This window comes from Pan paniscus, chromosome 1 (genome assembly GCF_029289425.2).
Source record: "Pan paniscus chromosome 1, NHGRI_mPanPan1-v2.0_pri, whole genome shotgun sequence".
Lineage (NCBI taxonomy): Eukaryota > Metazoa > Chordata > Mammalia > Primates > Hominidae > Pan > Pan paniscus.
In genome coordinates, this window is record NC_073249.2 from 211672154 (window position 1) to 211684481 (window position 12328).

At 48.3% G+C, this 12328-nt stretch overlaps 1 protein-coding gene across 12 annotated transcripts in view; it reads right to left on the bottom strand.

Annotated features, from left to right (window-relative positions):
- FHAD1 (forkhead associated phosphopeptide binding domain 1) overlaps positions 1–11616 on the bottom strand; it is a 164040-nt gene extending 152424 nt beyond the window's left edge. For 11 of the 12 annotated variants that reach the window (XM_055097980.2, XM_055097974.2, XM_055097977.2 and 8 more), the window contains exon 1: positions 799–4250. Coding sequence is in view for 1 of the 12 variants with exons in the window: in XM_055097955.2 (XP_054953930.1) it covers positions 11392–11428 (37 nt within the window). In the remaining 11 variants the exon portion in view is untranslated. Of the gene's footprint in view, positions 1–798; positions 4251–11391 lie in introns of those variants that run through there. The other variant, XM_055097955.2, reaches the window with a different exon arrangement.
- Between the last annotated feature and the right edge of the window lie 712 nt (positions 11617–12328).

The following is a 12328-nucleotide window of genomic DNA, read 5'->3' on the forward strand; positions in this document are numbered from 1 at the left end:
GTGCTCAGTAAATCATGAATGAATGAAAGTACAAAATAATGCTTAAAAGCACGTCAGGGTAGCCTAAGAACCTCTGACAGTAACTACCTTTCATTTTCCCCTTCAGTATATATCCTAGATGACATTCTGAAAAAAAAAAAAAAAGTCTATTTCTTTAGCTGAATGGGTTGGGCCCTATTTCCCCACTTTAATCTTGCCCTGTGCAGTCACTTTCCCACCTGAAAACACTGTAGAAAGTGATTAGATGCGTTAAACTCTGTAAATTAGTTCTAAGACATAGGGCACCGACCATGGAAAAGAGCAAAAGAGCTTCAGGCATCTGCACTCCCTGCTTATGGGTCACAAGTGAGATAGAGAAGCAAAATTTCTATTGAGGGGTTACCAGATCTTAAGTGGCCTGGGAGCCCTAGAAATTCCTCAGTGTTGTATTTGGGAAGGGAGAGGTTAGGCAAGGGGGGAGTCTCTCTGAACGGGTGGGTGTCGTTCGTAAGTCAGGGGCAGCAGGGATGCCCCTCCTAATCCCAGCTGTACCCCCCAGGACTTCCCAGAGTGGCATGGCTGGTGCCAAGGAAGGGTCTAAGGCTCCCGGGGGCTTCCTCCGCGGGCGGGGTGGGGCCTGCACCTGGAAAGGAGGGGCTGGTGTTGGGGCAGCTACTGGGGTGCTCCTGGGGACCGGAGCCTGGATCCGGGAGGATGGGGCCGGGGTGCCACCCCTCCTCCTGCCAGGGCTAGTCCTCGCGGGGCCGCCCCTTCCGGTCCCCGGTCTCGGCCCGCCACCCCTTCCCGCGCCGCACTCACCTGGCGGGAGGAGGAAGCCCACGCTCCGACCTCCGCCGAGAGCCCTGCCAGCTCGGGAGGCGTCGGGCCAGCTCCGGGGCGAGGCCTCCCGGCCGCGCTCCCGCGGAGTCTCCAGCCCGCACCCGGCACCCCGCGCGCCCGGCCGGCCTGTGTACGCGCGTTGCCATGGCAACGCCGCCAGGCGCCGCGGGGCCCAGCTTAACAGGTGAGGGCGTGGCCTGCGCAGCAGAGGGGGCGTGGCACCGTGCAGGGAACGCCCACCGGGTTACCGCCTGCTGAATGTTCCAGGCCCCACGAGCCTGCCCCATTTCACAGATGGGAAAGCGGAGGCTCAGAGGTCACAGAAATGGCCCAGGGTTTTACAGCGAGGAAGGAGCAGGGAGGAGATTTGATTCAAGAATCCTTTCCATTACCCCTCACTGTAAGCTGGATGCGTTGAGGGAGGGTCGGGGGCGATAGGGAGAGGTAGGAGATTGATGGAGCTGAACTCATGAGACCCTTGGAGGTTAGTATGCCCCCTGCCCTACCCAAATCTCTAGTCCTTTCCGTTACAGGCCAGAAAATAGAAAGAGTAAGAAGAGGGGATCTCTGGGAGTGGGGTGGGGATTGGGAAAGGGATGGGGTGGAGTGAACAATTTTGAAAGAATGAGGATTTCTTCCATGTGCTGGGGAAAAAATATTTCCAAACTCACAATCCTGCTGCCTCTGCTCCTCCCTGTTAAGAGTGACATTTATTCATTCTTTTGCCCTTTCTCTATCTCTGCAAACATCTTTTTGAGTCCTATGAGTGTCACACGCTGATCCCAGAATACACCTGGAACAGTTACTGTCCTTAAGAAACCGCTTGTCAGCCGGCACAGGACTCGCGGGATGGAGTGTGTTGAGAAGATGTGCAAATCCTGTCTCCCGCCACCTCCCACTTCTACTTGAGGGCAGAGCAACCTGCTGACTCTACCTGGAGAGTGATTCCTTTCACTGGCACGAAATGGCTGACCAGACACCTCAAGAAAAACTCTAAACGTTTTTCTAAGAGAGATGAACTATGGCACACTCTACCCTAGTGATACGGTTTGGCTGTGTGTCTCCATCCAAATCTCATCTCGAATTGCACTCCCCACGTGTTGGAAGAGGGGCCTGGTGGGAGGTGATTGAATCATGGGGGCAGACTTCCCGCTTGCTTTTCTCATGATAGCAAGTGAGTTCTCTTGAGATCTGATGGTTTAAAAGTGTGGCACTTCCCCCTTTGCTCTCTCTCTCTCCTGCTACACCATGTTACAACATGCTTCCTTGCTTCCCCTTGGCCTTCCGCCATAACTGTAAGTTTCCTGAGGCCTCCCTAGCAGTGCAGAACTGTGAGTCAATTAAACTTCTTTTCTTTGTCAATTATTCAGTCTCAAGGAATTGCTTTATAGCAGTGTGAGAACAGACTAATACACCTAGTCAATAGGAAGAGGATCTGAGAGAGAAATCATGGACATCGATTTGTGGTGGAATATACAGTGAAGATGCTCAAACGTGCCTGGAGGCTTTTAGAAATGCGGACTTCTGGGCACAGACCCCAGAGATTCTGATTTAGCAGGCCTGGGACATAATCCAGGAATGTGCATTTGCAACAAGCTTGACAAAACCCTGATTTATGCAGCTGAACTGCAGAGGCCTCTCCCGGAGCCTGTCCCTACAAATCTCTTCCAGGCCCTCAGTCTGGAAGGTTCTGCCTGGATCAGTTTCCTACAACCAGAAAGATTCTAGGCGTAAAATGCTAGGAGGGACCACAAGGGCTGGGACCCAAGTGATGGCTTCACAGGAACAGAGAGGGTCAAGCCCAGCTTCCCACACGTTTCTGCCTCAGAGCCTTTGCTCTTGCCCGTTCCTCTGCCTGGAATGCACTTCCCCTCAAGAGTCTCCTTTGCCTTCTTTACTTTAGCTTTTTACTCACATATCATCTTTTCTAAAATTGGTTTTTTGAAAAAATAAAACAACCACCATGAAATCTAATAAACAACAAAAAAAGAGCAAATAAAAACAAGAACAACAAAAGCAAATAAAAATAAGAACAACAAAAGCAAATAAAAAGAACAACAAAAGCACATCCAAACAAAATAAAAACCTCAACACTCTATCCCTCTTCCCTTCTTTTTGCCACTTGCTATAGTTAGAATATTTGACCCCTCCAAATCTCATGTTGAAATTTGCTCCTCAGTGTTGGAGGTGGGGCCTGGTGGGAGGTGCTTGGATCATGCGGGCGAATCCCTCATGGATGGCTTGGTGCTGTTCTTGTAGGGTGCATGAGTTCTCACTCTATCAGTTTCCTAAAGAGCTGATTGTTAGAAAGAGCCTGGCACCTCCCCCTCGCTCACTCTCACTTCCTCTCTCGTCATGTGATCTCTGCACATGCAGGTGCTACTTTCTGCCAGGAGTGGAAGCAGACTGAGACCCTCACCAGAGGCAGATGCTGGCACCATGCTTCTTGTACAACCTGCAGAACTGTGAGCCAAATAAACCTCTTTTCTGGATAAATGACCCAGTCTCAGGTATTACTTGATAGCAACACAAATGGACTAATACATCACTTATCATCAACTCACATACTATTTCTTTTATTTATTTATGTTATTTATTGTGTCTCCCTCCCTGACCCCTGGTAGAATCTAAACTCCATGAAAGCAGGGATTTCTTTTTTCCTGTTTTGTTCGCTGCTGTGCCACCAGTCCCTAGAACAATGTCTGAATGAATAAATATGCAGGGGGAAGCCCCTGCCACCCTTCTGAAGCCTGGCCTCCTGTCCTCTGAGGACTGCTGGGCTGACCTGTCCTCGCCCCAGGATGTCGGCTTCTCTAGTCCCCTGCCCAGGCCTGAACACCACCTCCATCCCTACCACCACCCCTCCATGCTTGTCTTTGGTCAAACTCTTGTCATTAACATGAACCCAGGACACAAACTTGCTATCAGACAGACCCCAGTGAAACCCAGGCTGGCCATGAGCTGGAACAGCCCATGCCCCTCACCAGGCTTTGAGAGATCATCTGTTGCTGTTAGCTGATATCTCAATGAAAAACAAAAAATCCTAAACTGAGAGCAAAGCTGACACTCAGAATCAGTGGAGCCGAAGTTGCCAAATCTTAATTGGATCCTCTCTCCCTCAGGATGCCACTGTTATCTCAAGGGTGTGCAAAATTCTTGAAACCCAATTCTGTATCATCCATTTTCATTTCAAAAACAGAAAATCAAATACCCAATAACTTAGGGTTTTATGATATAATTTCCTGGGCTGAGTAAGAGAGTTGTACATTGCAATTAAACAGTGATGGGGCATTAAAAATACTGTCCCTGAAAAAAAAAATAGATGTTTCTAGATTACTTGTGCTTCTTGGCAGTGCCTACAGTTAACCTTTTATTGAACTCTTGGTGACTACGAAGCCCATATTGTAGGAAATAAGGCTCAGAGACAGGGAGAAATCTGCCTAAGGTCACACAGCTAGAAAATCTGGCAGGATTTGAATCTAGATGAATGTGACAAGGAAGGTATTTCCCCTGGGGAACTACAGGTGACAGCCGTCACAATCACAAGATGCCACTTACTCACAACTGCTTTCTCTCACTTCTGAGCAGCCTGCACTCTTGTCTGTCCAAAGGTTCAGGCAGTGCCCAGGGCAGGGAGGGAAGGGGGCATAAGCCCAGAGGAGGCAGCTCAGGCCTGCCACCCACATTACCTGCTGACATTGGGCACTAGGCTTCGTTCCTGCAGAACTTCTGCCCCCATAAAATCTCATTCCTTCCCAGCCACCTTCTCTGGGCTGTTCTTGCCTGGGGAGAGCCTAACCCTGTGCTCCATCCTCAGAGACCTGTGTGATGTTTCTCCTGCTGCCCTTGCATTCCAACATGAAATGAATGCTGGCTTCAGGCCCCAGCCCCGGCCAGGAGAGGTGCAGAGGCTTCCTCAGCCTCTATGGCATGAAAGAGAGCCAGAGAAAGAGCAAGAACAAGAGAGTAAAGAGTGCAGGAAATAGCCAAGCTGTTGCGTAGGGTGATGGATGACAGAGAGCAGAGGGCCCACTAGAGACTCCACAGCCCATTAGTAACCTGACCATATAAGCTTAGAAAGTACAGATTTTTATATTCAGACCTACACACAGAGACTCATAAAAATAATTTCAAACCATGGAGAGAATAACTGGTAACTGAGGCTTTCTGCAGCCATCCTTGCCTTTTCCCATGGCAGAAAATGAGAAAACATGGAGCTTCGTCTCATGTCGACTCTTTCATGCTGGTTTGGAGCATTCAGTTATCTTGCAAATCATTCTTCAAAGTCAGTTCCCCTTGGTTCCTTGCGCTTTGCTGTGGGGGGTCTGTCTGTACCATCGTTCAAAAACTGCAAAGTGTGCTGGCCCCACCTGTCCTGGGCCTGGTTTTTGTTGTATTTTGTTTGTGCCTCACTTCCCTCACCTGTAAAATGGGTATACAACAATCCATTTTATTGAAAGGATTAAATGGGTTAAGACGTATGAAACAGTGGATCAGTGGCTGGTACAACTGAATGGCTCTATGAGTGTTTACGATTATTGCCTGTTTTCTTTTTCTCTGATGCTGTGGAAAGAGAGCCCCAATCTCAACCCAGGTCACAAACACTCTGGAGAAACTTTGATTTGCATCAAGACTCAGTCCTACTCCAGAACAAACCTGAGCTCTGGATGACTAGTCTCATATTATCTGGCCGGCTGCTCTGAGACCTTTCTAGATGTGGATATGGATATAAGAGATAGGATATGCTCCTTCCTCTAGTCACAACTAGAGGTGATTCTTGGGAACCCAGCAGTCTCTATGGGGTGGCACCTGCTGGACAACTCCATAAATTCTACTTCCAGGCATGTGGGCAAACCTTCACTATATTTTTGTGAGTGACAATGAACCTTTATGAATGTGGTTAACAAATTCGGCTCATATTTATTAAAGCTAACAAGGTACCAACCACCATGTCATGCACAGTTTTATTTAGTTCTTAGCCCAACTCATTTATACAGAAAGAGAAATTGAGGCACAGAAAAGTCAAGTAACTTAACCAGTTACAAATCTTGCACATGGTGGTTCTGGAATTCAAACTCTGGCTGCCAGATTACAAAGTGCTGTACTTTTTGTAAACTTTTTTTTTTTTTTTTTAGATGGAGTCTTGCTCTGTTGCCCAGGCTGGAGTTCAGTGGTGCGATCTCGGCTCACTGCAACCTCCTCCTCCCGGGTTCAAGCGATTCTCCTGCCTCAGCCTCCTGAGTAGCTGGGACTACAGCCACACGCCACCAGGCCCGGCTACTTTTTGTATTTTTAGTAGAGACGGGGTTTCACCATGTTGGCCAGGCTGGTCTCGATCTCCTGACCTCGTGATCCACCCGCCTCGGCCTCCCAGAGTGCTGGGATTAGAGGCGTGAGCCACCGCACCCACCCTTTTTGTAAACTTTTTATTGAAGATAATATACATATTGAAAATATACATTTTGTCTCAGGTCATAATTGCATTTTATAGCATTACAAATGGGCTGAGACACCATTTGAATTTTTACTAAGTGTGCTCACCCACCTAACCAGAATCCAGATCAAGAGGCAAAACATCACCAGCACTCCTAGAAGTCTCCCTGTGACCCCTTCCAGTCATTACCCACCTCCTGGGGTAGCCCCTATCCTGACTGCTAATGTCATAGATTCGTTCTGTTTTTTGTTGTTGTTGTTGTTGTTTGTTTTTTTTGAGACAAGACTTTGGCTCTTATCACCCAGGGTAGAGTGCCATGATACGATCTCACTGCAACCTCTGCCTCCCGTGTTCAAGTGATTCTCCTGCCTCAGCCTCCCAAGTAGCTGGGATTACAGGCACCTGCTACCATGCCCAGCTAATTTTTGTATTTTAATATAGGTGGGGTTTCACAATGTTGGTCCGGAAGTCGAACTCCTGACCTCAGGTGATCCACCCGCCTCACCTCCCACAGTGCTGGGATTGTAGGCGTGAGCCACTGCGCCTGGCCAGTTCTGTTTGTTTTTGAACTTTATGTAAATGGGATCCTACAAATTCCATCTTCTGTCTGGTTTCTTTTGCTTGACATTATGTTTGGGAGATTCAAGCATGTCTTTTCAAGTAGCTGTGGCTCATTCATTCTCATTGCTCTGTCGTATTCCATTGTATTGGTTATCAATTGCTGCTTAACAAACTACCACAAACTTAGCAGCTCAAAACAACCCACATTTATCATCTCACAGATTCTGTGGGTCAGGAATTGGGCAGGGCTCAGCAGGGTCCTGTGCTTTAGGGTCTCACAGGCTGCAATCAAGGAGCTGGCCAAGCTGGGATCTCATCTGAGCCTCAACTGGGGATAAATCTGCATCTGCTTTCTTTCTTTCTTTCTTTTTTTTTTTTTTGAGATAGAGTCTCGCTCTGTCAGCCTGGCTGGAGTGCAGTGGCATGATCTTGGCTCACTGCAACCTCTGCCTCCCGGGTTCAAGCGATTCTTCTGCCTCAGCCTCCCGAGTAGCTGGGACTACAGGCAAGTGCCACGACCCCTGGCTAATTTTTGTGTTTTTAGTGGAGAAGGGGTTTCACCATATTGGCCAGGCTGATCTCAAACTCCTGACCTTGTGATCCACCCTCCTTGGCCTCCCAAAGTGCTGGGATTACAGGCATGAGCCACCACGCCCGGCCCGATCTGCTTTCTTTTTCCTTCTTCTTTTCTTTTTTTTTTTTTTGAGACAGGGTCTCTCCTGTTGTCCAGGCTGGGAGTGCAGTGGTGTGATCGTAACTCACTGCAGCCTTGATTTCCCAGGCTCAAGTGTCCCTCCCACCTCAGCCTCCTGAGTAGCTGGGACCACAGCCATGTACCACTAAGCCTATTTTTTTTAATTTTTATTTTTAATAGAGATGAGATCTCACTATGTTGCCCAGGCTTGTCTTGAACTCCTGGGCTCAAGCGATCCTCCCATCTTGGACTACCAAAGTGCTGAGATTACAGGCGTGAGCCACTACACCTGGCTGGATCCAGTTTCAAGCTCACATTGTTATTGGTAAGATTCGTTTTTTTGAGGGTATCAGAAAGAGAGCCTCAGCTCCTTGCTGGGTATTAGCTGAGCTCACCGTCGGTTTCTTGCCATGTGGGCCTCTCTGGAAGGTGGCTTGCTTCATCAAAGTCAGTTAAGAGTCAGTAGACAGAGTCTGTGACTCTGGACCCCCAATAGACTCTCAATAGAGAGATGGAAGTTATAATCTTATGTAACATAATCGCAGAAATTACATCCCATCACCTTTGCTGTATTCTCCAGCTTAAAATAAGTTACAGGTCCTGCCCCGACTCAAGGGAGAGGATTCCACAGAGGTGTGAACACCAGAGGTAATTGGGCGCCACTGTGTATGTCCGTTGGTATGCATATGTGCACATGTCTATTAGATATAGACCTAGGAATAGAGGTGCTGAGTTGCAAATTCAGCAGATGTTCAGCTTTAAAAGATTCTGCCAAACATTTTTCCAAAGTGCTGGTACCAATCTACACCCCCCAGCAGTGCATGAATACTTGAGTCGCAGCACATGCCTTCAAATATTACTCTCCCCTCTCTTCTTACAGAAGGAGTTTGACTAGGAGTTCCTTGGAACAGGAGGTCCTAAACCTGGCCCCATGTCAGAATCACTGTTCCTGAGCTGTACCTCCAGACTTTCTGATTGTTGGATGGCTGGGACATAACCTGGAAGCTACACTCCATGTGGTGAAGGTTCTTTGTTGTTCTTTTTGTTTTTCTTTTGAGACAGAGTCTCGCTCTGTCACTCAGGCTGAAGTGCAGTGGCATAATCTCGGCTCACTGTGACCTCCGCCTCCCAGGTTCAAGTGATTCCCCTGCCTCAGCCTCCCAAGTAGCTGGAACCACAGGCATGCACCACCACATCTGGCTAATTTGTTGTATTTCTAGTAGAGACGGGGTTTCACCATGTTGGCCAGGCTGGTCTCAAACTCCTGATCTCAAGTGATCCGCCCACCTTGGCCTCTCAAAGTGCTGGGATTACAGGCATGGGCCAGTGCACCCGGCCATTCTTTTCTTGTTCACCCAAGCATCCCTGGTGCTCAGAGCAGTACCTGACATGCAGCCAACATTCAATAAGGATTTAAATAAATGAATGAGTTTAGGGGCTGAGCATGGTAGCTCATGCCTGTAATCCCAGCACTTTGGGAGGCTGAGGTGAGAGGATCATGTCAGCCCAGGAGTTTGAACCAGCATAGGCAACATAGACAGACCTTGCTTTTACAAAAAATAAAAAAGTTAGCTGGATATGGTGGCACACACTTGTAGTCTCAGCTACTCTGGAGGCTGAGGCAGGAGGATTGCATCAGCCCAGGAGTTCAAGGCTGCAGTGAGCTATGATCATGCCACTGCACTCCTGCCTGGGTGACTTAGTGAGACCCCCGTCTCTTAAAGTAAATGAATGAAGGAGTTTAGGACTATTATCCAAGAAGACCTACTGGTGGCCTCAGGGAAGGTGTGAACCACTGAAATTGGGAGGAAGCTTTGATGTGTCTGGGCCTATGTGTATTTTTCTGGAAAGAGGGCCCAGAGCCTTAACCAGACTTCTCCCCAGCAAAGGTTAAGAGCCTCTGTGATTGGATGTGGTCTGGGGTAGTTGATTTATACTATAAAGAAGCAGTTAGGCCTGGGGAAGGAGAAACAGGGGCTGTGTACAAGGCTCTGTGGTGCTTGGCAGGGTTTAGGAAGTGAGAAGAGAGACAGTCTCTGCCTGGGGTGGCTTATAAGCTGACACCCCTGCTCACTTTGTCCTTTGACTTATGGTGGCTCTTTTGGCACATCTAGCCACTGCTTGGCCTCCTGTGCCCTCCCCTGTGTCTGTTTATTGAATAGCAAATTCCAGAAGGCCTTGGTAGCCCGAGTTTCCATCAACAGCAAGCCGACATGATTCCTACCTTTTGAGAAAGCTGCTTCCAATCAACAGCAGACCTCCCTGTTGGTCTAGTTTGAGATGACCTCAGCCCTTGTCACCTCTCTGGGTTTCTGGAGGTTTTGTAGCATCTCACTGCCATCTGCATTCTCTTCTCATTTCAACAGTGCTCCTTTTTTTGTTTGTTTGTTTTTTCCTTGAGATGGAGTCTCACTCTATTGCCTAGGCTGGAGTGCAGTGGTGCAATCTCGGCTCACTATAACTTCTGCCTCCCGGGTTCAAGCAATTCTCCTGCCTCAGCCTTCTGAGTAGCTGGGGTTACAGGTGTGCGCCACCATGCCTGTCTAATTTTTATATTTTTAGTAGAGACAGGGTTTTACCAGGGGTCAGGCTGGTCTCGGACTCCTGACCTCGTGATCTGCCCATGTCAGCCTCCCAAAGTGCTGGGATTACAGGCATGAGCCACCGCGCCTGGCCAACAGTGCTCCTATCTTAGGCATTTTGCTTTTGTTTCAGGTCATCCCCATCACTCGCTGCTGATCTTCCTTTCTGAGCTGATCAATCCCCTCACGCTGGACATTTCTTCTCAGGTTTCCTCTGAATCATTTTATTTGGTCTAAACATGTCCAGTTTTTCTGCCTTCCTTACGGCACTCAACACAGACGCTCTCTTTTCTCGAGAACAACTGTTCTTTTCTTTCTGATACTTTACCCAAATCCTCACCTTTCACCGTGTTTTCTGACCTCTCCTAAGAACTGATTGTTTTTTGAAACTTAAGTCTCAAAGATTGTCCCTTCTAATCTGGCTCTGAATTTGAATCGTTGTCAAGAAACAAGGGGGACAGTAATGTTCCTGGGTCACTAGGATTCTCAGTAGAAGGGCCAAGTGCTCACCAGGGGCTGAGGGGCTGGGGTTGGAGAGGGAGGGACGTGCTTCCACGTGGGGTGGAGCTTGTGGGATCAGGAAGGGCTTTGAGAAAAAGGAATCACTTGACCTGGGTCTTGAAGGATGGGTAGGATTTCAGGAGGAAGAGAAGGAAGAGAAAGGCATTGCAGGAGGAAGGAGCAGTGGGAACAAGAGCTGGAAGATGGGGAATGAGGGGGGCTACGCAACCGTGGGACAGAGGGAGGCAGGGCCAGGTGCTGAGACTGCAAACTGAAGGCCACAGTCAGCCTCCATGTTTCTTTGGCTTTCACAGTGTGTTAAAATACTTTCAACTAGTTGATGGAGGATACAGCCTCTTTCTGTGGAGTGATAAAGAGCCTGTATTAGTCCATGCTTATGCTGCTATAAAGAGCTGCCTGAGACTGGGTAATTTATGAAGGAAAGAGGTTTAATTGACTCACAGTTCTGCAGGGCAAGGGAGGCCTCAGGAAACTTACTATCATGGTGGAAGGGGAAGCAAACGCGTCCCTCTTAACATGGCGGCAGCAAGGAGCAGTGCCAAGCAAAAGGGGACAGCCCCTTATAAAACCATCACGTCTCCAAGAACTCACTCACTGTCAAGAGAACAGCACGAGGGTAACAGCCCTCATGATTCAATTACCTCCCACTGGGTCCCTTCCACGACATGTGTGGATTATGGGAACTACAATTCAAGATGAGATTTGGTTGCAGACACAGCCAAACCATATCAGAGCCCAGTTCAAACTAGCGTCAGCATGAAAGCAAATTAACTGGTTACCGTAAATGAAAAGTCTGCAGGGCTCAAGTGATGTCATCAGACCTCAGTCTCTCTCTGGCTCCTCAGCAATACTTTTGACCACGTGGATCCAACCTCAGACAGAATCTCTGTATAATGGTCCCAGAAAGACTGCTGCAACTCCAGTCCTTACATCTTCTCAGCTTTGAATCCCAAGGGGATGAGAGAGAATTTTTTCCTAAGATTCTCCCAAAGGCCTCATGGCTTCTCATTTTCTCTGATTGACTCACAGGCCCGTTTCTAAGCCAATTAGTGTGGTCCGGGGGACTGCTGTGCTCTGATTGGCCAAGCTTGAGTCACATGCCCATCCCTGCAGCCAGAGGTGGAGTCAACTCAACCAGGAAAAGACTGAGACTGGGCTGAGAATAGGAAAGGGGGTGGTCCCCAAAGGGGAATCATACATAACACCGTAATATTTTAGAAGAAAGGTGAATTGATATTGGGTGGCAGAAGCTTCAGGTGTCTCCTGCAGTGGCTAACGTACAAATCACGTTGACTTACTTTACAATTTGGATTTATGTCTTTTCTGGGGAAATTGGAACATCAGGCAATACTTGGGCTCTGTTCCTGCACACAGAGCAACAATCTGTGAGGCGTGTGGAGAGGCTGCCGCCTCCAGGTACAGCCTGTGTCCTCCTTGTCCGCCGCGCTTATTCTTATTCCTTCTCTGTTCTATAACTGCTTGAGTTTTTACCCCTGATGTATTTTGATTATGTGGATCTGTTTATCCTACCAGAATGGAAGTGCTAAAAGTACAGGGGTCAAGTAGTTCTCCCTGTGTTCCCACAAAGTTCTGAGGTCAAATGCCTGGCCGTTAAAAAAATTCAACTTTTAGCTGGGCATGGTGGCTCACGCCTGTAATCCCAGCACTTTGGGAAGCCAAGGCCGGCGGCTCACTTGAGGTCAGGAGTTCAAATCC